The 27,965-nt window shown below is 36.5% G+C and overlaps 6 protein-coding genes, 1 non-coding gene and 1 pseudogene across 8 annotated transcripts in view; 6 read left to right on the top strand and 2 right to left on the bottom strand.

The window, feature by feature from the left end:
• The window catches only part of LOC131001633 (uncharacterized), a 465,975-nt gene that overhangs the window by 358,479 nt on the left and 79,531 nt on the right, over positions 1 to 27,965 (bottom strand). The window lies entirely within an intron of this gene.
• LOC131001564 (MLO-like protein 4) overlaps positions 1 to 27,965 on the top strand; it is a 182,515-nt gene that overhangs the window by 12,374 nt on the left and 142,176 nt on the right. The window lies entirely within an intron of this gene.
• On the top strand, positions 1,427 to 5,743 carry LOC131001608 (26S proteasome non-ATPase regulatory subunit 4 homolog). Of its 2 annotated transcripts, XM_057928132.1 has the most exons (11): positions 1,427 to 1,708; positions 1,817 to 1,930; positions 2,074 to 2,179; positions 2,598 to 2,712; positions 2,793 to 3,002; positions 3,080 to 3,380; positions 3,869 to 3,992; positions 4,756 to 4,859; positions 4,966 to 5,034; positions 5,310 to 5,383; positions 5,495 to 5,743. In XM_057928132.1, exons 1-10 carry the CDS (start codon positions 1,697 to 1,699, stop codon positions 5,352 to 5,354), a joined length of 1,200 nt encoding a protein of 399 aa, XP_057784115.1. In that variant the 5' UTR covers positions 1,427 to 1,696; the 3' UTR covers positions 5,355 to 5,383; positions 5,495 to 5,743. The 2 variants fall into 2 exon arrangements, with proteins under 2 accessions (XP_057784115.1, XP_057784114.1); XM_057928131.1 differs by lacking the exon at positions 5,310 to 5,383 and having other exon boundaries at positions 1,490 to 1,708; positions 4,966 to 5,072; positions 5,467 to 5,743.
• On the top strand, positions 6,993 to 14,891 carry LOC131001531 (alpha-mannosidase). The gene is given in 30 exon segments (XM_057927934.1): positions 6,993 to 7,518; positions 7,593 to 7,676; positions 8,244 to 8,332; positions 8,405 to 8,579; positions 8,658 to 8,777; positions 8,864 to 8,947; positions 9,039 to 9,110; positions 9,232 to 9,345; positions 9,429 to 9,529; positions 9,629 to 9,722; positions 9,848 to 10,015; positions 10,126 to 10,215; positions 10,416 to 10,481; positions 10,570 to 10,626; positions 11,009 to 11,228; positions 11,352 to 11,485; positions 11,875 to 11,940; positions 12,032 to 12,091; positions 12,234 to 12,305; positions 12,524 to 12,571; positions 12,731 to 12,850; positions 12,961 to 13,026; positions 13,135 to 13,247; positions 13,341 to 13,374; positions 13,376 to 13,429; positions 13,661 to 13,771; positions 13,851 to 13,946; positions 14,023 to 14,070; positions 14,183 to 14,251; positions 14,369 to 14,891. Coding segments are annotated over 30 exon segments (3,012 nt in total). The 5' UTR covers positions 6,993 to 7,320; the 3' UTR covers positions 14,558 to 14,891.
• On the top strand, positions 17,865 to 20,534 carry LOC131001585 (protein EARLY-RESPONSIVE TO DEHYDRATION 7, chloroplastic-like). Its single transcript, XM_057928070.1, has 4 exons — positions 17,865 to 18,950; positions 19,311 to 19,477; positions 19,997 to 20,081; positions 20,152 to 20,534. Exons 1-4 carry the CDS (start codon positions 17,980 to 17,982, stop codon positions 20,351 to 20,353), a joined length of 1,425 nt encoding a protein of 474 aa, XP_057784053.1. The 5' UTR covers positions 17,865 to 17,979; the 3' UTR covers positions 20,354 to 20,534.
• Positions 20,728 to 20,801, bottom strand: TRNAI-AAU (transfer RNA isoleucine (anticodon AAU)). Its single transcript has one exon. It is a non-coding gene; the product is annotated as a tRNA-Ile (tRNA).
• Positions 20,941 to 24,659, top strand: LOC131001706 (uncharacterized; annotated as a pseudogene).
• On the top strand, positions 25,380 to 27,160 carry LOC131001603 (protein POLLENLESS 3-LIKE 2-like). Its single transcript, XM_057928119.1, is given in 5 exon segments — positions 25,380 to 25,687; positions 25,768 to 25,980; positions 26,052 to 26,207; positions 26,283 to 26,651; positions 26,653 to 27,160. Coding segments are annotated over 5 exon segments (1,230 nt in total). The 5' UTR covers positions 25,380 to 25,519; the 3' UTR covers positions 26,977 to 27,160.

Below are 27,965 nucleotides of genomic sequence, written 5' to 3' on the forward strand. Positions count from 1 at the left end.
ATTGTGAAAAATAAATTTTTGCTACATTCGGGATTCGAACTCAGTACCATAAATCCATCCAACAAGATTACGAATCAACCGTACGTAGATCTTGATGATTTAAGGGCTAAAAATGATTCTTATTTTATATCTTAAGAAATGCTCTTATTTTAGCCCTTCCTTATATATATATATATATATAATGGTTTCAATCCAATTTGAACAATTTCTAGATGTAAAAATTTATAATTTTGAGATTTATGATCTTCAATTAGATCTTTAGAAAGTAGTTTGAACAATCAAATCCTCATATGAGAGGGATAGATTGGTCTATCGTTTTTGCGATATAATCACTTCGAAATTCGAAAGTTCCTTGTTTATAAATTTTTGCTTGAGAGATACTGGGTAATTTCCAGTCATTATCTCTTTATTTTTGTAATTTTCTGAACTATTTGAAGATGATTTCTTCTTAGAAAAATTTCTTACTAATTTATTCATTGAAGAGTTTTGATTGATACTGTCAAAGATTTATCCTACCTTACTCTTTAGGCTTTACAGGCTTTACGGTACCTAACTTAGAGCAGAGCTCGTGTAGAGCAATCAAAAACTTCAACTTATAAAATAGATAGAAAATTTTATTATAAAGAATGAAGATATTACTTCTCCTCTTCAACCACCAATTTGACTCTCATACCACTATGCGTGGTATCTAGATTTCCTACTTAGGAAATGATATTATCAGAGTAATGGTATTTAATATTGCTTAATTAAGCAGACAATATTTATGCAGCAGATAAATATGAACCTTGATTTTCAAAGGCTTTTAGGCTTTGTTTAACTTTATTTAATTGAGGAATATAAATTTCATTTTTAACGAAATCGTCAAGTTCTGGATTTTCCAGAACACCTTCAAGATAATTTATAAGATTATTAATGCATTTTATTTTTTCTTTTAATTTTTAAAATAATCAGCACAATTACTATATAAGATAACATAATCATAAGGAGCATAGAAAATATTATTGCATGCTAAAGGATTTAAACTTATAACAAGTACTTACATTAATTCTGATGAGCACAATTCAACTTTTACAACCAAAGCTTTATACAAAGAGAAAACATAGAGATATAGAGTATTTTTTATGATGTCTCAACATTAGAGAACTAGTTTCTTAAATAGCCAAAACACCCTACACATTTCCACAAAATTCAAAAGCAAAAGCTAACAAGTCAAAAACAAATAGTAGAATTCTATGACATCACTGCTTGCGTATTTACGCATTCTGTATTTATTCTTGTCTGATGTCTTCTAATAAAAATTTATTGAGATCACCATATAAATATTGGGCTTCTTGAAAATCTTCATTCTCAATCATTTCTGTGTCAGAGATGAAATATATATATATATATATATATATATATATATATATTTAACAAAACACAGTTCATTTTTTAGAATTTTCCTAGACTATAGTATAAATATACAAAGTCTACGGGCCTATTTTATTTTGTTGAAACATGAGGGGTCAAATTGCTCAAACCGGAAAATAAATACTGTAAGTCTGTAAGTAAGAAACCCTTCTCCATTTTCAAACAGGGTATTTTGTGCCCCTCTTCCAAGTAACCCAAAATTCTCCCACAAAACAATTCTACTAATTTCTCCTCATTTTTTAGCTGTATTTATCTCTCCATAGTGCGATTCCAATTCTCTGCAATCATGGTGCTCGAGGTTTGCGCTTCGTTACATTTCAATTGGTTGCATTTGCAAATCAGGGTTCAATTCTTTGTCCTTCGTAGTTCCTAATCGCTAACTGTCGATTTTTTAATGGATGAATAGGCTACGATGATCTGCATCGATAATTCGGAGTGGATGCGTAACGGCGACTACTCCCCCACTCGGTTCGACGCTCAAAAGGACGCTGTTAGCCTAATCTGTGGAGCGAAGACTCAGGTTTTCCTGTTCTTCCCTTTTTCAGTTATTTCATTTTCTCGGGTTTTTTTTGTTTTGTTTTTTTTTTACAATTTCTTTGCCCCACGTTTACTTCTTATTGATTTGGAGGATGGCTTTGGTTAATCGTGGTTAGTTTCTTGTAGAACAATCCGGAGAATACTGTTGGTGTGTTGACAATGGCCGGAAAGGGGGTTCGTGTGTTGGTCACTCCGACCAGTGATCTTGGCAAGATCTTGGCCTGCGCACACGGTTAGCTTCTATCACTGTGTCATTTTCTATTGGGGATATTCATTTTATCAGTATCTGATAATTGGAAAATTCAAAATTGTGAACTGAGATTTTGATTAATTGTACCGAACTTAATTTTGTTGGTTTATTTGGAGAGTTTGGCTTTAGGATAATGGATGGAAACTGAATGATCTTTTGGTTTCTTATGTATGTGGGACTGTGGGAGTGTGAAAGTTTAGTGCATTATGGTACTATTGAAGGCCCATGAGTTGTTTCTACTCAGTTGTGGATTATGTATGTGGGAGTGTGAAAGTTTAGTGCATTATTGTACCGAACTATTGAAGGCGTGTCTGTCAAATTGTTATTTATACGTCGTGATATTTTTTTTTTCCTTCTGTGACTATCTTAGTTTAGCATAGTGCTTTGGTGATCTGTGTAGGTGTAGAAGTAGGTGGTGAGATGAACTTGGCAGCTGGGATCCAAGTTGCACAGTTGGCCCTCAAACATCGCCAAAACAAGAAGCAGCAGCAAAGGATAATTGTGTTTGTGGGAAGGTACAAATCATAAGTTATGGGCTTTTGAAGTTGAATTTTTTTGTCATTAGTTTCTGAGAGAGCCATGCACTTTGTTCCAGTCCTGTTAAATATGACAAGAAGGTGTTGGAGTTGATTGGAAGAAAATTGAAAAAGAACAGTGTTGCTCTTGATATTGTAAACTTTGGTGAAGAAGATGAAGAGAAGACGGAGAAGCTTGAGGCATTACTTGCTGCTGTAAATAACAATGATAGCAGTCATATTGTACATGTTCCTCCGGGTCCCAGTGCTCTTTCAGATGTACTTATCAGGTTTTTCTCTATTTTATCTGGTAACTTCTGTCAATTAAACTGAATCTTATATTTTCTGATATTTTTCATTTCTGCAGTACCCCAATATTTACAGGTGATGGAGAAGGAGCAAGTGGCTATGTGGCAGCTGCAGCAGCTGCTGCTGGTGGCGGGTTTGAATTTGGCGTGGATCCAAACTTGGATCCTGAACTTGCTCTTGCACTTAGAGTATCAATGGAAGAGGAGAGGGCAAGACAAGAAGCGGCCGCAAAGAAGGCTGCAGAAGAAGCTGCATTAGGGGAAAAAGGGGAGCAGCAATCAACTTCACAGGATGCAACCATGACCGAGAATGTGAACCCTGGAACATCTGAACCTGAAAAGAAAACTCATGATCTAACGGTTAGTTATCTTTTATTTTATTCTTGTTTAGCATCTCTGTGATGGTCAACAATGGATCTTAGCTTTTTTCCCTCAAAGTGCTATTCATAGTTTACATGAATGATAGCTTGGTACTTTTGGATATTTGAGGTATTTTTTGACTTAATCTTGTGAAGAACTTATATAAACACTAGAGTATAAGGTTTTTGATATATGTAAATTTACAAGGAGGGTTGAATGTTATAGGAGACAAACTAGTTTGTTTTTATATGGGTAGAGGGAAAAAGAATAGGGTGACAAACTCTTGCGTGAATCTGATGTGGCATGTTAAGAAATTTTGAATGTTTACACCTTCCATTTTTTCCATGTAACTATCCTGCTGATAGACTGAAAGTCACTTGTGTTTGTGGAAGAAAGTACCAGAAATTTGTTCTTTTCTTGAATGCATCTGACTTCTTGTTCTTAATTCATTATACAATTAACTATTAACCTAAGATATCTTCTTACAGGATGATGAGAATGCATTGTTACAGCAAGCCCTAGCTATGTCCATGGATGATTCTTCCTCCACAGTTGCTGTGAGGGACACTGACATGTCAGATGCATCTGCTGATGACCATGATTTGCAACTTGGTGAGAGCTAATGGTCATTAGCTATTATCTGGCATTAACTTGTCTATTGTTTCATTGATATGCATGCTTACTATTTTCTTAATACTATGAAAGTTCCTTATTTTAGGATTCTCAAGTAGGAAATAGAGTAAGAAATTCGGAAAAAAGAAGTATATTCTGGAGGAAGGCCCCCTTCTTCTATTGTTCATCTAGGAAAAGAACCATCAGTTCCATTGATGAAAGAGTGTACTTTGGTTTACTTCTAATTGTTGACATGTTGTCCTTTTTCTTATAATAAGACTAGTGTGCACACTATGTAGAAATGTTGTGGTTTATCAGAAGTCGTATATATTCAGAATAGGGTAAAGAGCACAAAATAGTAAATATTAAGCTAGATTATTGACTCTGCATTCTGCAATGACGTGATGACAATATCTTTTTAGTTGGTTGTGGGGTTGATGCCATGTTTGCTGATTTACCAGAAATAGAGTACAATATGATATGGCAAACATTACCTCTAGAGCATTCTTTTAGATTCTTTCTTGTGGTGTTCCCAGTTTCTTTCAATGCTATTGCAATTATGCAGTTCATTAGTAAAATGGCAAGTATGTTCTCATAACTTTCCTGTGGACTACAAATGCAGGGGTTCTGCCTCAATATACTTTTACCTCTGTTGATCTCTTGTGCTGTGTTTCTCTTGCCAAATTTACGTCTTTCTGTATACAGGTCCTTGGTAGAATATTCTGCAGATTACTTGATACAAAATTTACTTTTATCCTTGTAGCTCTTCAATTGTCTGTGCAAGATAGTCAAGGTGATCAATCAAACCCGAACGATATGAATAAGCTATTAGCAGATCAATCCTTTATTTCCTCCACGCTGGCTCATGTAAGTCTATCTTAATGTTATATTCTTGCTTTTGTGGCTGGCTCAATTAAGTGATTGTCGAATATGCACTTTTATCATTTATTTAATGGTTAGTTTGCTTTAACAGCTTCCAGGAGTTGATCCGAATGACCCAGCCATCAAAGATTTACTTGCTGCCATGCAAAATCAGTCTGAGGTGAGTTCGAATGACTTTGGTAGAAGAAAAGGGTCAAAGTAGATATATTTTTTTAAAAAATAGATATAATTTGGTTCTTTAATCTGTGCAAATATATTGTTTTAATCTGTGCTTTATGACATGATTGAATACGAGCTCAATTTCTTCTGCTGTTGGAAATAGACACAATCTATAAATGTATTGCCTGGATAAAATCAACAACTTGTTTACTTACAGCTCTTGTAGTTTATAATATTATACTCCGTATATGTTTCTAAAATTGATGGTTCTTGCAGAAGAAGGAAGAAGACAAAGAACCAAAAGAAGAGGAAAAGAAGTGACCATGTCTTTTGTCGACCATCACCTTCAGGTTTTTTTTCACCCTTCACTGGTGTTGTACATTTTGATCTTGTTTCTATGGCCTTGTTTTCTACTGAGCACTTGATCACTTAGGCTGAATGGTAACTTGTGTTGCATATAGGTCAAGGGGATCTCTTAAGCAGAAAGTGATGAGAACTGTTCAAGTTGGCACTCAGGATGATGATAATTGTTCAGTCAGAGAATATGCCATGAACCAAACCATCTATATATGATGAAGAATACATGTTATGAACTTACCTAGTGAACCATCTATATATGATGAAGGATTATGAAATTGTTGCATTTTATTTCAGATGGTATTGTGGATGGCTTATTCAATCTTTATGTGGAACTCTTTTCTTCTGGCCTAGTTTGTGTCCCGATTTCTTCACTATGATCTTTGTTCTTGTCGGCTCTTTTGTGAGTCTGGTGGGTGTGTGTGTGTGTGTGTGTGTGTGTTTGTGAGAAAGAGAGAGATGTCTGGCAAGTCAAAGAGTTGAGTTGAGTTAGGTGTGCTTGTCATTAATGCATCATCAGTGAGAAATGGACATGGTGTTCTGCCGACAATGTTTGAAATGATTGGGGTGTTTTTGTTTTCTCACAAGAATTTTCAAAGTTTTGTATTGTGCAAAACATCAAAATCATATCCGTTTCTAATTGAAGATTCTCATTTGTAATTTGTAAGGTGGGGTCTGTACAATTTCATCATTCTATTGGCTCGCATAGTATTATTTCCAAATATATGAATCAAATTGTAACATCCTCATACTAAAAAATGCCTCCACTTGAAATGAAATTATATTTTAGAGTAGCAATAGTCAAGTCTCTCAAGTGAGTATTTTGGGCATATATTAGGAGAATAGAAGCGATGTAAATATTCCCAAACTAGAAGTAATCTGTAATCTTCTATCAGGTCTTCCGATTGAGATCCATCTATTTGTTTAATTTTAGTTATTAATTAATTAAATTTATTAATAGATTTTAATTGGTTATTGATAAATTCTAATTGGGGATTAAAAAATATAATAGATGTTAGCTTTTAATTGGTTATTGATAAATTCTAATTGGGACTAAAAAAATATAACAGATATTAATAAATAATAACAATTGACTTTAATTAATTTTAATTATGATTAATAATACTTGATTGAATATTAATTGCAGAAGTCCGTACAAGTCTTTGCCCTAACTACCATTTTCTTAGTTCTATGATTTATACATGGATTTAGAAAAATGTACTATAAAGTTTCGAAAGTAAATTTTCGCTATGGTGATAGGTATTTTCAACTTTTTTTTGAACGAATTCAATAAATATCAACAATCTTATTCAACTTTTTTTTTTTTGAACGAAATAAAAAAATATCAACAATCTTATTCAACTTTTAAATACGAAAAATTTGTTAGGGAATAAGATTGCATAACTTTTCGTATTGATGATTAACGGATCAAGGCTAACAGATTGTAAAGAATGGGATATGTTTACTTATTTAAGGTTGCATAGAAAATAACATAACATTAGGATATGTTTACTTATTTAAGGTTGCATAGAAAAGAACATAAACATTAAGAATAATGCAACGAGTGGGGCACCAAACTTGTCACAATATATCCCAATTTATCTTTCACATTTGTAGGAGAAGAAGTGGGTGGCAATTGGCATGCTCACAGAGAAGCTAAACGTTCTCTCTTCTCATTGCCTTATTCTATACAGAAAAGATCCAAAGCAGTTAAAATATGGAGTAACTACCAAAGAAACCAGCTCCTAACTACACTCCAAAAAGCGGCCTCGGAATGCCCACGCTTCACAATTAATCCTTTTTAAGTTATTTACTTATTGCTGAATGTAAATTATAGGCCGGCACCTACAATTCAAAGAATACAAGAATGAATATCTGCCCCTTTCTTTCTTGCCTAGTCTTCAGAGTCAAATCTTGATTGAGTTGGGAAATGGGAAGTGTATGTTTGTCAGCTTTTTTAGTATGCATTTTGGGTGTTTTGTGTTGGAATGGAGTTGAAGGGTACGAGACTGGGAGTGGCATTGTGGATGGGAAATTGAATGTGCACTTGGTTCCTCACTCGCACGATGATGTGGGCTGGCTCAAGACTGTCGATCAGTACTACGTTGGCTCCAACAACTCTATTCAGGTTGCTCTGCTACACCTTATGTTGCTACCTATGCTGGATGTTTTGCTTCTCACTTTGGTGTTTTCTTGGTGCAGGGTGCTTGCGTGGAGAATGTTCTCGACTCCGTCGTTGTTTCATTGCTTCGTGATCCTAATAGGAAGTTCATTTTTGCTGAGATGGTAGCTTCCTTTTTCTCATCATCATTTCTAATGTTTAAGCTATTGATTCCTCGATTCGCGCAGTTTGTTAGAGTGTGGTGTGGCTATAGGTTTCTCATGTTCATATGTTTGCTGATATTATGTAGGAATACTACTTCAAGAATAGTGTCTTAATATTTTACTCTTTTGAGACAGGAATATTGTTGGTCGGGAAAATATTGTGCAAATATGAGACTAGAGTCTAGCTTGATTTTCCATCTCAACAAATAGTCAAGTGACCTGTTATTTTCCACTAACTAAAAGAGTTGTTCTTGGTCTTTTAAGAAAATTAATTTCTTCTTCAAGTTTGATGGCTGGTATTTCCATGGCATTGTTTCTGTTGCTGTGATAGTGAAATTCGTACAACTGTTTGGTCCATCTTTTCTAGGCTGTAGTTCCTTTTCTTTTTCTTGGAAGCCATAAACTCAGTAGGAAGTTAGGAACACGTTGAATTACATCTTTTCCACCCAATTAATCATATTTAGATATAGCTGCTCAAAGTATAATGACAATGATGTTAACATGTCTCTATTTCGGGAATCTAAACAGGCATTTTTCACAAGATGGTGGAGAGAGCAAAGCCAAGAAATTCAACAAGTAGTAAGAAAGCTGGTCAATGCAGGCCAGTTGGAATTCGTGTACGGTGATTGCTTTTAACCTGATATTTTCAAACTTACTTCTCTGGAGACTTCAACTACTCGCCTTTGCAGGAACGGGGGATGGTGCATGCACGACGAAGCAACTACTCATTATATTGACATGATCGACCAAACAACTCTAGGCCATCAGTTGATAAAGAGCCAATTTAATAAGACCCCTCGCGCTGGATGGCAGATTGATCCGTTTGGGCACTCTGCAGTGCAAGGTTACCTTCTAGGGGCCGAGGTATACGAGCTTATCATGGTTGAAATTTATGTACTGGCTTATTTTGATTTACTAATCCTTGTTGTATGAGTTATGTAGCTAGGATTCGACTCTATTCATTTTGCTCGAATTGATTACCAAGACAGAGCTAAACGCATGGGAGATAAATCTCTTGAAGTCATATGGCAGGGTTCAAGGACATTTGGTTCATCTTCTCAGGTAACAAACGAAACTGCTGCTCAACTAGAACGTACGGCTGTTTATCTGTTTCACTCTTGACACCTTTGTCGTTTGCTTTCTTGCAGATATTTGCAAATGCATTTCCTCATCACTATAGTGCACCTGATGGTTTCAATTTTGAAGTTAGCAATTCCTTTGATCCAGTCCAGGTTCTGTGACCGAGAATCCACAGTCAATACCAAAGTCTTAGCTATTCTCTAGTACATTTTGGTTAAAAGTTATCGGATTGCTGAACTGCAGGATAATCATCTCCTGTTTGACTTTAATGTCGAGCAACGTGTTAATGATTTTATTGATGCTGCCATGACTCAGGTTAAAATCCATTTTCTATTGTAATAATCACCAAAAGGAAAAAGTTTAAAAGAAGAAAAAAAAAAAGGCACACACGGTTGGAGAGTTCGTGTGGATTTGCTGATTTTGCTTTGATGCACAGGCTAATGTTACTAGAACTAATCATATTATGTGGACTATGGGAGATGACTTCCAGTATCAATATGCTGAGTCCTGGTTCAAGGAGATGGACAAACTTATACATTATGTTAATAAGGTAGTTATTGTTTGAATGTCACAAGATTATCTAAAATGTTACTTCTCATGGTTAGTTGACAGTAACCGAGCTTACTGAAACAGGATGGTCGGGTTAATGCATTATATTCCACACCATCCATATACACAGATGCGAAAAAAGCTGCCAACCAAGCATGGCCTCTCAAACTCGATGATTATTTCCCGTGAGCACTGCACAACTTAGTTTTGGTTTCAGTTACTAGCAACTTTTTTGGTTTGATTTGATGAATGAAACTCATTGAGTATGCCTGTTTATCTGATAGATATGCAGACAGTGCCAACGCCTACTGGACTGGCTTTTTCACGAGCCGCCCAGCCCTCAAACGATACATCCGTTTGTTGAGCGGATATTATATGGTTGTTAGATTCATTAGATTTCATTATAGAAGAATAAAGAAAGTAGCTTAAATAGTAACAAAAAAATATCTCTTTTCATCTTGTTTATAAGCATTATGAAGTATGTTTGGTTTATGAATATGTAGGCAGCTCGTCAACTTGAATTTCTGGCGGGAAAGAGATCAAATAGTGCTACTACAGACAGCTTAGGTGATGCTTTAGGAATCGCACAGCACCATGATGCTGTTACTGGTACTGCCAAACAGCATACCACAAATGACTATGCAAAACGTTTGGCCATTGGATCCTCAGAGGTCCGTATTTATGCATCTTTGATCAATAATCAGCAGTGACCATCTTTCCTTGCTGTCTTATGTTTATAATTCTAATCTTGTAAATGTTGTTGTAATGGTTAATTGTATAGGCAGAAGCTGTGGTGGATTCAGCTTTGTCGTGTCTGATTGATTCAAAGTCGAATGGAAACTGCAGTGCATCTACTTTGAAATTTGACCAGGTTGCACTTCAACCATTTTGAACTTGCTTTGCTTTTTAAAACTCTAGCATTGAACTTTACTATCGATAATTGGGGCTTTTACCTACTGCACTGTGGGTAGGGTAAATATTTGTGCACTATATGATACGAGAAGGAACTGTGATGTTCTAATGGTGGTTATTCAATCCTTGTTTGATCTGCTGTTTCTCTCTCTCTAACAGTGTCAGTTACTCAACATAAGTTACTGTCCATCAACGGAAGAAGATGTTCCCAAAGGGAAGAGTTTGGTAACGATTTATTTCTCTGCTTATGCACCAATCCAGCGAGTTACAACTATAGAAGGATATGACTGACTGTGTATAACTTCACTTTCAGGTTGTTGTCGCCTACAATTCACTTGGATGGGCCCGTACTGATATTATCAGGATCCCGGTAAGTTATAACATGTTTCTTCTCTCCAACAATCTCTTCAGTTATTGACAGAATCTTGAGTTATATTCTTGAAAAGCTGCATTGTGGTGAATTGGTGATTGTCTGAAGACTTCTCCAGCTTTTCTATACTATAGAGGATCATCGAGACCTTTTCTTATCAACAATTTTACACTCTTTAACAAAATATCTGGCTAGTCCTTTTTAGGAGTTTGACCAAAGAGATTAATCCAACTTCATATGTAATCTATTGTATATATTGGGTTTGTGCTTTTGATATAGGCTTTTAGTTTTATAATTCTGCACCTTTTCCCTGCTATAATGGGATAATGAGAATTTGACATCTTATCTTTTGAGTCGGAACTGACAGATTCGCTCTTTACAGGTTAATGATTATAATCTTGTCGTCAAAGACTCCTCGGGGAATGTTGTTGAGTCTCAATATATAGAAATGGATAATGTGACAAGTGAACTGAGAAAGTTCTATCTGAAGGCATATCTTGGGATTTCAGACATCAATGCTGCCAAATATTGGCTCGTCTTTCCGGCATCTGCGCCACCTTTGGGCTGGAACACTTACTTCATCTCTAAAGGAACTCAAAAAGGTACTGTAACGTAATATTTCAACTAGCCGCAGGTTTCATGCTAGAATTCTCTATACTCGTGTTCTTCTTCAATAGTTCGAGTCACATCTGTTTCTGAAGATTTTCTTGTATTTAATGATGCAGGAAGGAGACGAAAATTTATGTCTACGATGGATGTTGCACAGAATGAAACTATCAATATTGGACCAGGAAACTTGAAACTGTCAATTTCCACCACATCAGGGCAACTTACTCGCATCTTCAATTCTAAAACAGGAGTAAGATCTTCTCTCTCTCTCTCTCTCTCTCTTTTTTTCCGCACTGGTCTTGGTTCTGCAGTTAAGCTGATATGAAACAATGATCTAAATTGCAGTGAGATGCTAAGTCTACATATAAGTCAAGAAAAAAATAGGAAAAAGAGGAAAACTGGAAGGCCTATTGACAGATTATGTGATAGTTTCTTAACTTGCTTTGTGTTCTTATCCTGTTTAAAGAAACAAGTAGTGAAGCAGGACCTTGCTATCATACTACACTAGCTAATTTCAAATGAAATTATTACAACCAACAAATATACATGAATCTTGCTTTCTTTGTTAGATCTACATGTTTCTTCATCACTTGACTCCTGAAGAATGTTTACTTTTGCACCCGGTTGTGTTTATACCAGGTCGATATACCTGTGCAACAAAGCTATCTTTGGTATGCTTCAAGTCCAGGAGATGCTGATCCTCAGGTATATTTGCTTGAGAATTAGTATCGAGAGATCATCGTTCACGAATTCAGTAATCACTATATATCAGTAATCACTATTGCAAATCTTGCAGGCTTCTGGTGCTTACATTTTCCGTCCCACTGGATCGCTTCCTTCAGTTGTCTCTAGATCAGTGAGTGATCTATTTCGTGTAGTAATCCCATTCAACTGTCTGAGTGATCAGTTCTGTTCAACTTTTTCAATGTCTTGAAATCATTAACCACTAAAGACAACTGACTTTTGCTCAAATCCATATTTTGACTTGCTGCTTTTAGGTTCCTTTGAAGATCGTCAGAGGGCCACTAGTTGATGAAATTCATCAGCAATTTAATCCGTGGATCTACCAGGTTCACTATATATGACCTTTCTTTTTCACACTTCGAAGCATTTTGTGTTTCTTAAGGATTTAGTCAGACGCGCCTTCATTTCATAATACTCTCTGGAAGTTTAACAATTATTCACCAGAATTTACAAAGGCTGTTTGAATACATCTTCTTAATTAACACCCGACCTTCTTCATTTTGCTCCCAGATTTTATGGCACTCAGTTTCTTCTTATTTTTCAGATTATTAGAGTTTACAAAGACAAAGATCATGCTGAATTTGAATTCACGGTGAGTGATACTTGTCTCTACTATACCTTAAGAAACTCACACAAAACAACTCGTTATTCGTCAGTCTAGTTTTTTTTTAAAAAAAATTGATGGCATGGAGTTCTTGATGCTTTCCAGTATTTCTTTTTCCTCTAATTATGCCTTGCTTCACAACCATAGGTCGGTCCAATTCCCACGGATGATAGCATTGGGAAAGAGGTGATCACGAGATTATCAGCTAATATGGCCACCGATGAAGTGTTCTACACTGATTCCAACGGAAGAGACTTTCTAAAGCGGGTTCGTTTTCTATTGCTTTTCCATTTCCATTGAACTTAGTGTACATCAGCTTAGTCCATCTAATTCCGTTCTTTGGAATGTTAATGTACGTTTATCCTCCGAAATTTCAGGTTAGAGATTACAGAGCTGACTGGCCTCTCACAGTTACTCAACCTGTAGCAGGGAATTATTATCCAGTAAGTTTCTCTTTTGATATGTAACTGGACTAGCTTCTGGAATATGTGATCAATCAAGGGCAAGTTCTATGATTTGGTATTTCACTCTTGATTATTATTTGCTTACAGATTAATCTCGGGATCTTCGTGGAGGATAAGAAATCCGAATTCTCTGTCCTGGTTGATCGGGCCACCGCAGGATCCAGCATCAGTGATGGAGAAATTGAGCTGATGCTGCACAGGTATAAATACAATTCAAACTCGTGTCTTATTTTATGATTTGTTTTAATGTTTCTCTTCTAGCAACATTTCTGACCAATACTATTTATGATCAGACGTATTCTCAAAGATGATTCTAGAGGAGTAGGATGAAGCCCTCGACGAAACTGTGTGTATCAACAACAGTACATGTGAAGGACTCACGGTGCGAAAACTTTAGTTGATGATCAAACAAACCCATTGTTGTGCCTGAGCCATCTTCTGATTATAGGGGTTGTTGTGGAAGAAAACTCATTCGCAGATGAATTCTGAGCGTATCTGTTTCTTTCTTTTCATCTCACCATGATCCAAAATTTCTTAAAATCTGTTAACTGTAAAAGATTATACTGCTCATCTGATGAGGAGACAGAGTGCTGAGACATTGTTTTATCTTTAGGTTCGAGGAAACTATTATATCAGTGTGGACCAGCTTGGGTCTGGAGCGCGTTGGAGGCGAACAGCTGGGCAGGAGATCTATTCACCACTCGTGTTAGCCTTTTCACATGAGGTTAATATTGGTGGGATGGAAGGTGTAAAAACTTCACCGTGCTGTTATCTGATCACTTGGTATGAATTAACTGTTGCAGGACTCGGAGAAATGGAGCTCTTCTTATCTCGTGCAGGGAAGTTCCATGGCATCAAACTACAGTTTACCTTCAAACGTTGCACTAATTACTCTCCAGGTGATCGACTATACTCCTCATCGAGTTGCATGAGCTTGATTTCTTCGCACTGATCTCACTGGATTTTGCGATTCAGGAGATGGGAGACGGGAGTGTACTCCTTCGTCTGGCGAATCTGTATGAGGTGAAGTCACTCAATCTCGAATCTTAGGATTTACAGATAAATTGGAAGTAAAACCTCAGGAAATTATTGAGTGTGATTAATAATTTTCTGTATTCATGCCATTATGTTGTAGGCTGGTGAAGATCCTGACTACTCAAAACTTGCCAAGGTTGAACTGAAGAAGATGTTTGCGGGGAAAACGGTAAATTCACTTCACCTCAAATCACATAGCATACATAAATAGTAACTTATTTTGCACACTTCATTTGTGGCATTTGTGATGGTGGAAACCTTGCTTTTCGCCCTTGGTATTTTTCAGATAACGAAGATCAAGGAAACGAGCTTAACAACGAACCAAGAGAGGTCGGAGATGAAGAGGGTGACATGGCAAGTGGAAGGTACAACGCAGAATGAGGCTGCTCCGAATAGAGGTGCTCCTGTGGATGCATCTAGTCTTGTTGTTGAGGTAGCTCCTATGGAGATCCGCACGTTCGTCTTAAGTTTCTGAAACCAGATGAGACGACACACGCCCGCCTTCTGGACTGTTAGAAATTGATGATTTAGGAAAGCAGCATTTGCTCCATTGCTTGGAGTGGAGTTCTCGAATAACAGCAGCAGCTGCTGTCACTTCTTTCCACTGAAAAAACATAAATAATTAAAGGTGAAGGGGTTGTTGTAGCATTGGTTTTTTATCTGTAATTTGAAAAGAAATGACTGTTACAAACATTTTTCCATTTTATGTTGATGTTTGACTTGAACAAGAAGCATTGCAGATATAGCTATAGCTGTTTTAGCTGGTTTTTGATATTTTGATTTGGAGTAAAAAGTACATCATTGATATATTTCAAAATTTCTTCTAGTTGTTCTTTATTTAATTGATGGGAAGGGAAGGATGGATGTGAGGAAATGTGTAAAGAAGTTTTTAGCTAATAATCAAACATCTCAAGTTCGAACATATTAAGGATGGTTACCTAGTTGAATCAAAAATCATTAAAAAAAATGTGTGAATAATCTAGTGTTGTTAAATCCTAATTCACTTTCATGTTTTTAATGTTGTTGAAAGATCTTTTATTTAAATTAAATTAATATCCACATTCCATATTTAGAGGAGTATTTAATAATTATATTTTTAAACAAATGTGTAGTTTAATTTTTTGCAAATAAAAGAAGTGTTAAAAAAATCCTGAAGAAGCAACATCTTTAATTTATTTTTTTAATATAATTTTAAATTTTTCTATTTTCTATAAAGTAAAGTGGTTTTCCATTGAAACTCGACGAGTTCTCTAGTTAATTAGTAAAATTCATTAATTATCTTAATTAAATGGGCTATATGCTTAGACATAAAAAAATTTGTAGTCATTTGGTTGTATATGCGTACACATTTCAAATACGATTAAAAAAGTGTTGTTACTATTTGTTCCCGTCTCAAATTTATATAATAATATTCATTTTTTGAAGCATATATAATGATATTCTTTAAATTTATTAATAGAAATCGTTATAATAATTAGTTATCTGTCTCAACAATAATCTAAATAAAACAACATAAAAACTATATTCCTTACATTTATAAAATGCATATCCATTTGAGAATTATATGAATTTTAAGAAATTGGTTGAGTGTGCGTGAGTCAAATAAAAGTCTCACTTTTATTGTGAGTAAGTTATATGGAATATAGTTGCCAAAAATAATAATGCATTTTTGGACAAACCGAAAAGAAAATATAAGTATGTATTTCAAGGAATGAGGGAGTAATAAGTAGTACTTCATCCGTCCACCAAAAGTATGATATTTTTGGTGGGCACAAGTTTTAATAAAATGAGTGATAATTTTTATATAGTGGATAAATGGTCTCACCATTGTATTAAATGTGTGGTTGAAATTGAATTAATGATTATTTTTTTGTAAATAAAGGATAATTTGTAAAGATAACAGATAAAGAAAAGGTCCTTTATAAAAAAAATGTAAGACCATGTTATATAAAGAAAAATGTCATACTTTTGATGGAAATTAAAAATGACAAAAATGTCGCACATTTTGTGGACGGAACAAGTATCAATTTCAAAAGATTCAAAAAAGAGAAAATTCTACATAAGCATGTCGGTTAACTTCTGAACCACTCTATAATTAATTTATATACCCGCACAAGTTTCGAACCCATTTAAATTTATGCAATATCTAATAATCGTATATAAAATGTTACAATAATCGTATATAAGAGTATTACATTTTCCTTCTCTCTCATACTTTATCACTTTTATTACTCTCTCTCTCTATCCTACTTTATCACTTTTATTACCTTCTCTATCCTACTTTATCACTTTTATATTTTATTAACTACACACTTAAAACATTAATCTGCAACTCTTTAATTCTCGTGCCGAATCCAAACGTGTCAAGATTCGTGGGACGGAGAGAGTAATATTTATGTAGTCTGCAGGGGTGATAATATGGTTCGGGTATTCGGGTAACCCGTAACCATTTGATGTTCGACTACCTATTAATCGCATTTGTCGATTAACAGGGCAGTTAATGAACATAAGTTCAATTAATTTTTTAGTATTGGGTATTACCCGTAATACCTAAATAATTTATAATTATGGAGTATAATTTATGTATTTAACTACATATTAAATTTGTAGTGGATTTTCTTTTGGTAGTTTTGTTATTTTGTGTTTTGATTTTGTTGTTTTCTTGAGGTTATTGCTGAAAAATACCCAAATTTGATTTATATCATGATTTTTTTTATAAAAAAATACATGAATTTAAGATTGATTTTGAATTGGCACACGACAGACAATTTTTTTTTTTGAAGGAACCATCAATGAAATTTTTGTAAATGTTATTATGGTGATTTTTTTTGTCTTCTAACTTAAAAATATTACAAATATAACTTATACTTACTTATTTTTGTTTTTAACTCGATAGCTTGAGTCACAATTTATGGACAACTTAAGATAGTTTTTATTAGATTCTAATTTTTGGTTTATGAATAATTCCTTTTTGTTATAGATAGATGCAAAGAACACAAAAAAGTTCCTTTTTCAAGAGAATTAAAAACCCTTAAATTGCTCTCTAGAAAAAGAAAAAAAAAATTGTCTGAATTTTATCATTCATTAATGGATTCATTGCGGTGAGTCCTAGGGATGTCAATCCAACTCGAAAAAACTCGTAGGCCGACTCGAGTAACCCGACAAAAGTAGTGGGGTTATAGTTGAAAAATCGCAACCCGATTAGTAAATCAGGCTAATCGGGCTAGCCCGTTCGGGCTGGCGGGTTGAAGTGGGTCAGCCCGTCGGGCTACTGTTTTTTTTTTTTTTAAATACTTTAGAATTTAGGCCTTTAAGATTTGGCCTGAAACCGAAATTTTTTCAACCTCACTAGTCACTAGCGCGCCTCCACCCTCACTTCAGCCATTCTTCCTTTACCGCCGACCGATCTATTTTATAGGATAAATTAATATTTTAATGTACAAAAACATTTTTATACTATGAAATAGAGGAAAATGATACTCCCTCCGTCCACAATTTAATGCCCTATTTGGCTTTAAAAAACTGTCCACAAATTAATGCCCTGTTTTGCTTTTTGTACCCTTTTACTCTCCTACTTTTTCTATATTTACTACCCTTTGCCACTAATGGACCCACCTTCAAACACCTTTTTCACTTTTATATTCTATATTTACTACACTTTATCACTTTAGTCAACTACCTTTATCACTTTAGTCAACTACCCTTATATTTCATAAATGAACATATTTTATAGGATAAGTTAATATTTTAAAGTACAAAAAATCCCGCGTTACTTGCGCGGGAGCTTTCTTAATTTGCCCAACTGTCTCTCACGCGTCTCAATCTACATTTCCTCAATTTTATTTTCATCCTTTCAACAAGCAGTTGAATTTCCCCAAAACTCCAATTTCAGCAACAATGGCGTCGCAAGATCCAAACCCTAATCGGACCCCAATGTACCCCCAAATCGACCCGTATTACCCCGCCGCCCCTCCCATCCAAACTTCCTCTTCTTCATCTCTCTACCCCACCGTCGATATGGACGAGTTAAACAACCTTTTTCCGTCGCCTTGGAGCGACGGAAACTCTCCGTCGGCGCCGCCGGAGTCCGTACAGGAGTCGTACATCACGATCCCTGGCGCGATCGTCCACCTCATCGACACGCACTACTCAGTCGAGCTTGCCGCCGGCGATCTCCAGATCATTCGCCTCTTTCAGGGAGATAACACCGTCGCCGTTGTCGCCGCCGTATCAGACGAAATCGAGTGGCCGCTGACGAAAGACCTAGCCGCCGTCAAGCTCGACGCTTCCCACTACTTCTTCTCCTTCCGCCCCCCGCCCGAGGGTGAGGGTTCGAACTCGAGCGACGAGGACGGAGCGAAGAAGAACAAAAAGAAGGATAAGAAGAAGACGAAGAAGAAAGAGAAGGAGAAGAAAAAAGGAGAGGAGACGGCGAAGAAGGACAACGACGTCTTGAGCTACGGGCTCACGATAGTTTCAAAGGGGCAGGATGGTTTGCTGAAGGAACTGGATGCAATCTTGGAAACTTGCAGTAATTTCTCGGTGCGGAAGGTGGAGGAGAAGGCGGTGGCCGGTGCTGCAGCGGCGGAGATCAGCCCATTCGAGTGGAAAACGGATGAGAAGAAGAGGGAGGAAGTGAAGGGTCAGTGCGCGGCGTACTGGACGACGCTGGCTCCGAATGTGGAGGAGTATAGCGGGACAGCAGCGAGGCTGATTGCAATGGGGTCAGGGCAGCTGGTCAAGGGGATTTTATGGTGCGGAGACGTCACCATTGATCGGTTGAAGTGGGGAGATGAGGTTATGAGGAATAGGATGGCTCCCGGTGAGAAAGCTGAGATCGATCCTACCACTTTGAAGAGAATCAAACGGTTTGTTTCTGATTTTACTCGATTATTATAACATGGATTATTGCAAGAATACTTGTTTTGGATTAGTGCGTTATGTATGCTGCATTTCATGTGTACTTATACTTTAAGGGGGTGCTCTCTTATCACACCACTTTTTTTTATCTCATGTTCTCTAGGGAGGAAAACATGAGAAAATATAATTACACCACTGCCCCCATGATAATAATATCATGAATTGAAGTAAGAAGGTGGGAAAAGAGAGGAACATGTGAAAAGAGTGGAAAAATGGTGAAAATATATGTTTTACACCATTTTCAATCAAAGAGGTGGATGCTTGATGTTGGAGTTGCTGTATTTATGTGTGTACTTTGTTGTGGGCAGGGTTAAGAGGGTGACGAAGATGACTCAGAAAGTAGCAACGGGGGTTCTTTCAGGAGTTGTGAAGGTCTCGGGATACCTTACTGGCTCTGTTGCAAACTCGAAAATGGGAAAGAAGTTCTTTAATCTCTTGCCAGGGGAAGTTGTGCTTGCTTCTCTTGATGGATTTAGTACGTCTAACAATCCTTGTTTGTTTACTTTCTGCTGTCTGCTTTCTGTTTTTCGTAGTGTTCATCAACTGATGCGTTATACTTTTCTCTTTTTAATTTGAAGAATGTGATAAACTGATAACTTTATTTGTGGCAAGTTCTGTTGGGTAGTTTGTAATTGATCTTTTGTGGTAGATATATATATATGAATTCATTAATGTCAATGGAAAAAAGTGGTTGGATTTGCGCTGTTGAAAGAGATTAAATAGCTATTCACCTTGAAAATTATCAAGGAACGTTGCACATATGTAGTGTACATAGAGATCCAAGTACACGAGCACACATGGAGGCGATGATCACATTGAAACACTGAAAGATTGAGATTTCATGGATGAGAGTTTCCTTTGCTGCTAAGGGTTCTTTTCTAGTTATTCTGTTGTGTTATCATTTGGTAGCTTAAAAATTGAGTGAACTTATACTCAGGTTAAAACTAGCTTGCTTGTTCCTCATATTTATCGATCTATATTGTTGTGATAACAGGTAAAATCTGCGATGCTGCTGAAGTGGCCGGGAAGAATGTCATGTCCACCTCTTCCACAGTGACAACTGGACTCGTCTCTCACAGGTAACCCCACCTCACATAATCTTGATGTTCTCCAGTTGTGAGCTGAATCTGTTTGTGCATTCTTGTGAAGGTACGGTGACGAGGCAGCCAAGGCAACGAGCGAGGGGCTGGATGCTGCAGGGCATGCTGTGGGAGCTGCATGGGCAGTCTTCAAGATAAGACAGGCATTCAATCCAAAAAGTGTGTTAAAGCCTAGCAGTTTGGCCAAGTCTGCTGTTAAATCCGCCGCAGCTGAAGCGAAGAAGTCCAAAGCAAATAGCTCGAGGTTTTGATCATGTAGAAAGCTCAAGGAGGCGAGCTCTAGTGAAAATTTGTTGTGAATCTGCTGTGCTTGTGTTGAGTTGTAGTCATGAGGTAGATGAAGGGATAAAATACTTGGATACATGCAGACTAAGATATCTGTGTATTATTATGTATGTATCATTGTAAATGTTATTCCTCCAATTATTTGAATCTGCACGCTTAAATGATTCAAGCTACTTGGATCTCGGTTCCAAAAAATCGAGCTACTTGGATCTCGGTTCCAAAAAACTTCATTGCTTGAGTTAGATGGCGTTCGCAACAAAAAAGATAAAATTAAAAAAAATGGCAACAAAAAAGTAATTGCTTAAAATTAAATTAAAAAAATGGCAACAAAAATTACAATTGGCCCATGCAGGTTTCGAACCTGCGACCTTCGCGTTATTAGCACGACGCTCTAACCAACTGAGCTAATAGGCCTTTGGTGATAAATTATAACTTTAGCTAAATATATATCGTTTATGAATTATGTTTTGTTATTATTATTTGTTCCGGCAGACTTACCAAATATGGTCGACCAGACGAGAAAATAATCGTTGAGAAGAAGAATTTCGAGGGATTCATAATTTCAGCCATGAAAGATTACGAGGTAATTCTTATTAGTAACTACGCCGATAGCTATGTTTAGTAAAAATTATTATTTCGGTACTACCAATTGTATGGGTTTTTGGTTTTGTTTTTTTCTCCCAGTTTTTGGAGCTTCTTCATGTCTTAGCTCTGTTAATTCTGTGTTTAACCGCGTTTTTGCCGTTGTTTTATCTTATTATGTGGTGTGGAGATTTGATTTGGACTCAGGGCAACAAAATCTCTTATCTTAAATTTCCATTATCGTTAGGTGGAGAAAATCTTCTGGTATGATTAATTAGCTCATAAAGTTTTGTAATCACTTTTGTGTTCTAGGATTCTGAATCTAAAAATCGATACGATTTTTAAGTTCGACAAAGAGCAACTCTAAATAACGAAGAAGAAACAAATATACAGAGAGCAAGAACTCATGTGTCCATTTATTGGCTTGTTAGGTGTAAATGAGGGGTTCAAGATGAATGGTAATCGAATTGAAATGCGGTCAAGATGTATACACCTTTCCATGACTCCAGTAGAGATTTGAGATTGATTATGAACCTAGTATTCTTTCTTGATGTAGATTTTGTGGTTAATGTAATGATTTAGTGGTATGGACTTGGTAATTGTTTACCTCGTGGTTTCTTCTAACGACGTGAAGATAAATAATACTCATCAAGTTGAGGAAAGTGTTGGTATTGTAGGAATCAATGGCTTCATTTTTTGTCACTCTATGTGCTTGATGCGTCCGTATCATGCCATCATGTATCAGCTAATCTCTTCTAGTTATACAACATAGCTGTAATGGATTTATTGTTGCACAGCCAGTTTAGAGTTCTCATATTGGTATAAGGGATACAGCTCTTGTCTATATCGGGATAGCTAGAAATGTTTCCTGATGGAAAAGTTAATTTCTTAAAGATTCTAGCTTTTTGAGGTTTGGAACATTTTAGATCAAGTTGAAAGAGGAGGATGCTGGAGTCAAGAACTGATAACATAGTATTCTCTGAGGAATTTCATGCAGTATTGTAGCATTAAAATTTTCATGCAGTATTGCAGTTTGTGTATTATTTATGAGAATTATCTTGTAATTGTAGCCTCAACAAGTAAAGACTAAATGTAGATGATACTCTAAATCAAAGGCTATGCTAAATTTCACCCATACGACGGTCATAGTATACTGGAAAACAAAAGGGTGACTTCAACATTAGGATATGGTTTTCTGTTGATAACCTGAGTACAAAATTGTTAAAAGCTTAATTTGGTAAGGATAAACAAGCTGAAGCCTCACAAGAATTCTACTGCAGTGAATGTGAACCTTGACGAAGACCGAATAACAAATTATACCCTAATATTTTGTCATCCTGATTGGGACGAATATCCTAATGATGATAAAGAACCATTTTGTAGTTGTACTCACCTATTTTGAACGACAAATTGGATCATTTGCCCAAGATCTCAACTTGACAAGTCAGAAACACAGAATGGAACATAGTAAAGTCAGTGCTGGTAAATATTTATCTCTTGTTGGATTTTTCGTATTTGAATTAAATCTCTATGAACTATGTTGTAGATTGAAGAAAAGAAGCAAGCTGCTTCAGACGTAATGTTTCAATATTCAAAATTTGCTCTTGCATGTCTTGGAAACCAGCTCGGCCATGCGACTTAAGGTTGCATCTGATGAAGGTATGTTCTTATCTATTCGTTTCTGTAACTTTGCATATTACTAATCGGGATTTCAGAGACTTGGAATCTACTGTACAACCATGCTTTCTTCTAGGACTATTTAGGTTCTGTTTCAATAATATTTTTCTAGATGTTGCTTTGTCTTTAGAAGAATACCTTTTTATAGGACCGTCAGTGGGAATATGCGTTTATTAGGCACTTTGCCTTGATTTATGTCATCAGGCAGAGGGATTTGTAACTAGGTAGCAAAGAATCTTACTGTATATTATTAGCAAAATAATCAGTTGGTTCTTAAATAAGATGTTACATAAAATATTGTACTAAAGTGGATTTCTTTCTTCCAGTCATGTATTCTGATAGCAGAACTACACTAAAATAAATTTTACTACAAAATACAGAGAAATGAATTTCAAAATCTGAGCTATGTAGCCTTTTCTTTCCACCATGTCCATTGTCTCTCTTTGGTTGTGCTGTGTGTGTGTGTGTGTGCTCGCTCGTGTGTATATATCTTTAAGTTTCCATGTAGAGAAGAATTAAATCAAATGATAAAATTTACTGCTAATTCTGTTTGTTATAAATTTACTGCTAATTTTTGTTACTAGATAACAGCAAGCATGAATGTTGAAACTATTTCTTACTTCAACGTGGAGGTATTAGTATATCTAATACAAAATTTAAATGTGAAAAATTGTCCTCTAAAAATGGAAATATTGAATGAATTGATTGTAAATTATGAGTTTTTACTATCTTGTTCTTTTTTCCCCCTAGAGAAGATATTAATTGAAAGAAAAAATGGAATATACAATAAAAGCAAACCCTTCTAATATAATTTGAGAATACAAATTCGTCTTTCGCACCAAAAATGGTTTTTTGTTAGAATCATTAGAAGTAATAACAAGATGATTATTTTGATACATTCGAGTAATTAACCCTTTCACAATCCGTAAACTGGATTTATTGTCATAACCTGGATTTTCCGACAAAATAAATCTATTCAAAGCATGATTATGAGCAAACACATAAATATACTCTTGAAATATAAGTGGATATAGGAAGTCGTGTTGTTGATATCTATTTAGCTGTAAATATCTTTGGATTTTCTCCATTTGAATTTTATGAGGTACACCAATTATTAGGAAATAATTGAGTTAGAGCTAGCTGTAGTTGTGAGTGCTATAGGTGGTCTGATGAGAGGAACGGAAGTGATTGATAGTGGAGCTCTCAAGTGTTCCAGTCTGTTGAGCGACCCTAGGACACATTTTTAATGTGCTTGGAGAGCCTGTTGATAATTTAGGACTAAGCCGTACTATAAATACGAAGCCAAAAGTGGAATGGTGGATTGCTTAGTGCAAACTATATTTAGCCATGTCGACATCTAAGGAGCGTTTTACTTCAGCAGATCCCTCTATAAACTGATGTAAAAAAAATTGTGAAGAAAGAAGACTTCTTTGATAAATAATCCTATGCTTTTCACTGGTTTTAAAAACTTAACGTGGGAAAAGAAAACTCTAGCTAAGTTCCATAAAGCACTTGCTATGTCACTGGATGTGTAACTGCCCAAAGAGAAGAGAAATAAATAAGAAAACGAGTTCATCTCATTCTCCTCGCTTGTGACATACAGGAGATTTCTGGTTTGCCGACTTCACTGAAAAAGGCACCATCTCACACAGCTGCTTCTCCGGATGTTATGGGAGAATCGTCTAGCTCAGGCACTGCAAGACTTCGACAAGGCAGATAGTTTCAGAGCACTCTGAGATATGATGAGTTCGTTGTGATGATCATGAGGTTGGCTTACTCCTGCTCTGCCCTCATCATCTTAAGTGAATATGTTGTAACCTTGGAACTCAAATGCAGATGATTAAAGGATTGTGGGAGTGCATTTAGTTGCGTGAATGGAAGTGTACTGACATTTTTTTTCTGTGTTGAGTTTAGTACTTGTGTAAAATAGGACAAATTTGGTAAGATACGATGTTATGTTTCAAAGTCTTGATTTGAGTTTTGATATTACATGAATCTGATTTGCAGGAAAAATAGTGTATGTTATGTTACTGGACAGGAACTTGTAACTTGATGTCTTTTAAGTATATGTTGACAAATTTAAATTTTAGTTAAACAAGGCTTGTAGAAAAATTCTTTAAATAAAATGATTGACATAGTGCATAGAGTATAATATTGATAATAAAATGAATGTGATAAATTTGCTAAACAACTTACCCGACATAACAGGAGTTTTAGAAATTATTAATCAGATTTTATATGTTATTTATTAAAAATCACATTACGATATTTTTCAAATATAATATACTACTAGTATATTATTACGAAATTAGAGAATATCTGGATAAAATATGTAGAGCCGGGTGGGCATGTAAAAACTCAGTAAACTATATTAGTTCCTTATGAATTATGAGTGCAGATAAAAAAGAATGACACAAAGTCTTGCTACAAATATTTTAGGACTTGATTAGATATATATCCAATTATAACCCCCAAGCAGAGTATTTTGAATAAATTGGCTTATGCCTGAAATAGAAAATAATATATAGAGTTATTAAAAATGGTGAGAATATAAAATAAAGATTACGTAAAAAAAAATAATGTGGGCAGGAAGATATATACACAAAAAACAATCCACCTTCCCCGTTAATAATCGAGGATAAATGGCCCAACGGCTAGTTAAGAAACGGTAAACTCCAACGGTCGAAATTTCGAAAATTTCCTCAAAGACTGTCTAAAGCAGGCCTTCCCCTTCACTTGTTCCCTCCTCCGTCTCTGCACAATCTCTCTCTCTCTCTCTCTCTTTCTCAGTTCTCTAGTAGTGTGTGTGAGTGTGTGTGTAAAAGCTGCTCATTCCACACAGTCTTTCAATCATCTGAAAAAAACAGCACAAGATGATGAAAGAAATGTGGAATGCGCCACCGGGTTTCCGGCCAACAAAATCGGCTCCGACGTCGCCGGCGAAGCCGCTTGGCGTCGCCCGAACCCGTTCGGAGACCTTCCACGTCACCCACAAGGTCCCAGTCGGCGACACCCCTTACGTCCGGGCCAAAAACGTTCAAGTTAGTCCAATTCTCTCTCTCTCTCTCTTCTAATTAATCAAATCTGTGAAAAAAAAAATCTGATGTTTGGACATGATTAGCTAGTGGAGAAGGATCCGGAGAGGGCGATACCCCTATTCTGGGCGGCCATTAACGCTGGAGACAGAGTTGATAGCGCGCTCAAAGACATGGCCATTGTAATGAAGCAGCAAAATAGGGCTGAAGAAGCCATAGAAGCAATCAAATCATTGCGCAGCCGTTGCTCCGATCAAGCGCAGGAGTCTCTCGACAACATCTTATTGGACCTCTACAAGGTTCCTCGTCACTTGTCCTGCAATGAATCGTGTAATTTGAAGAGGAATCACCAATTTTATTTTATTTGCAGAGATGCGGGAGATTGGAGGACCAAGTAGCGCTTCTGAGGCGCAAGCTGTTCCTAATCCAGCAAGGCATGGCCTTCAACGGGAAGCGCACGAAAACCGCCCGCTCGCAGGGGAAGAAATTCCAAGTGTCGGTGGAGCAAGAGGCCACGCGGCTACTGGTAATAATTAATCAAAAACATCTCACTCGAATTGGAATTAGAATTAGAATTGAAGAGAAATGGTTGTTGGTGCAGGGAAACTTAGGGTGGGCGCTGATGCAGCAGAACAACTACATGGAAGCAGAGGAGGCGTATCGGCGGGCGCTTGTGCTGGCGCCAGACAACAACAAGATGTGCAATCTGGGCATCTGCCTAATGAAGCAAGGTAGAATCGGCGAGGCCAAGGACACGCTGCGGCGGGTCAAGCCGGCGGTGCTTGACGGCCCAAGGGGCGTCGACTCCCACCTCAAGGCCTACGAGAGGGCTCAGCAGATGCTCAGAGATCTCGAGTCCGAGATGATGACCAAAGGCGGCGTCGATCGCGTCCAGCAGAGCAAACTCTTCGACGCCTTTTTAGGCTCCTCCGCCATCTGGCAGCCTCAGCCCTGCAAGGAGACCAAGTTCCCCGCCCCCGCCCCCCGCCTTTCCGGATGAGAACGCTTTGCCGGGGAGGAATTTGAACATCGACGCGCAGCCCTTCTACTCGTCCAAGGTTGCTGCGGAGGGTTTGAAGAGGAGCAGGTCTGGCAATGCGGCAGCGATCGAGAATGGGAAGGAGGAGGAGAGTTGGGAGGATTTGTTGCCGGATAGCAAGGATTTTGAGGATGCGATAATGGCGGCGGTGTTGGGGGATGTGTTGAAGAAGAAGAAGGTGGATAAGAGGCTCAAGGTTTTTCAGGACATAACGCCGTCGTTGTCGTTGAGTCCCAAAGCATCGCAGATCTTTTAACAATTAACTTCATGCTAATTTAATTTAATTTAGTCACAGTTCCAATTCTTAATCTTAATTTAATGTTTTAGAGTCCAATGGAGATGAACTTGTTCTCCTTGAGTTTATTATTTATATGATTCGTGGTACTCCCACACTCAATAAAATGGTGTCTAATTATTTTGCCGTTTATGGCTATTCTCAATCTCTTTTCGTTTATCTTTGTCAAGATCTATCTATCGTGCTCATAGAATGCATTTAAAGTGAAAGAGTTCTGCACATTGTATATATATATATATATGCGTGTGTGTGTGTGAGGCTTCAAAGTTAACTATGTACGTCTTTCCATTGTCGACTAGCATCAGTGATGTTCATTTTCTCTTTGTGTATGTGATCAATCTTTATTCCTCAAATCATCTATGCAATTTTAAAACAGTATTGTTGCAATATATATTCCTTCATAAATTATTTAACAAGATCTTCCTTTCGTCTAAATTTTGGACTTCTCGTCCCTAACTTTGGCCTATTGGGCTCAGCTCAATAGAAAACATAAAATATCATCTACATCAGACTGAAATTAAAAATTATTAATACTCTCTCCGTCTCATTACAAATACCTTATTTTTTTTCATAATGAGATGTCTCATTACAATTTTCTAATTCTATTTTTGAAAAAATAATTAAAAGATTAATTAGTTAATGGACCCACCACTTACTCTCCCTCTCTATATATACTTTTACAAATCTCAATATATTTTCTCTCTCCACCAACTCATTATCTACTAATTACACATTTTTTAATATTGTGGCCAAAAGCAACAAAATATTTGTAATGAGACGGAGAGAGTATAATATAGTAGATTAGTCAATTTTCAAATTGTTATATATATATATATATATATATATATAGATGAATTTTCGTAGAAGAAACATTCTTAGTGAAGAAATTGTGAAATCTTGTTTATAGATCTTGATCAAATGAACGGTCGCAGCTTATATATTTATACAAT

Source organism: Salvia miltiorrhiza, chromosome 8 (assembly GCF_028751815.1).
Source record: "Salvia miltiorrhiza cultivar Shanhuang (shh) chromosome 8, IMPLAD_Smil_shh, whole genome shotgun sequence".
NCBI classification, from domain to species: Eukaryota; Viridiplantae; Streptophyta; class Magnoliopsida; order Lamiales; family Lamiaceae; genus Salvia; species Salvia miltiorrhiza.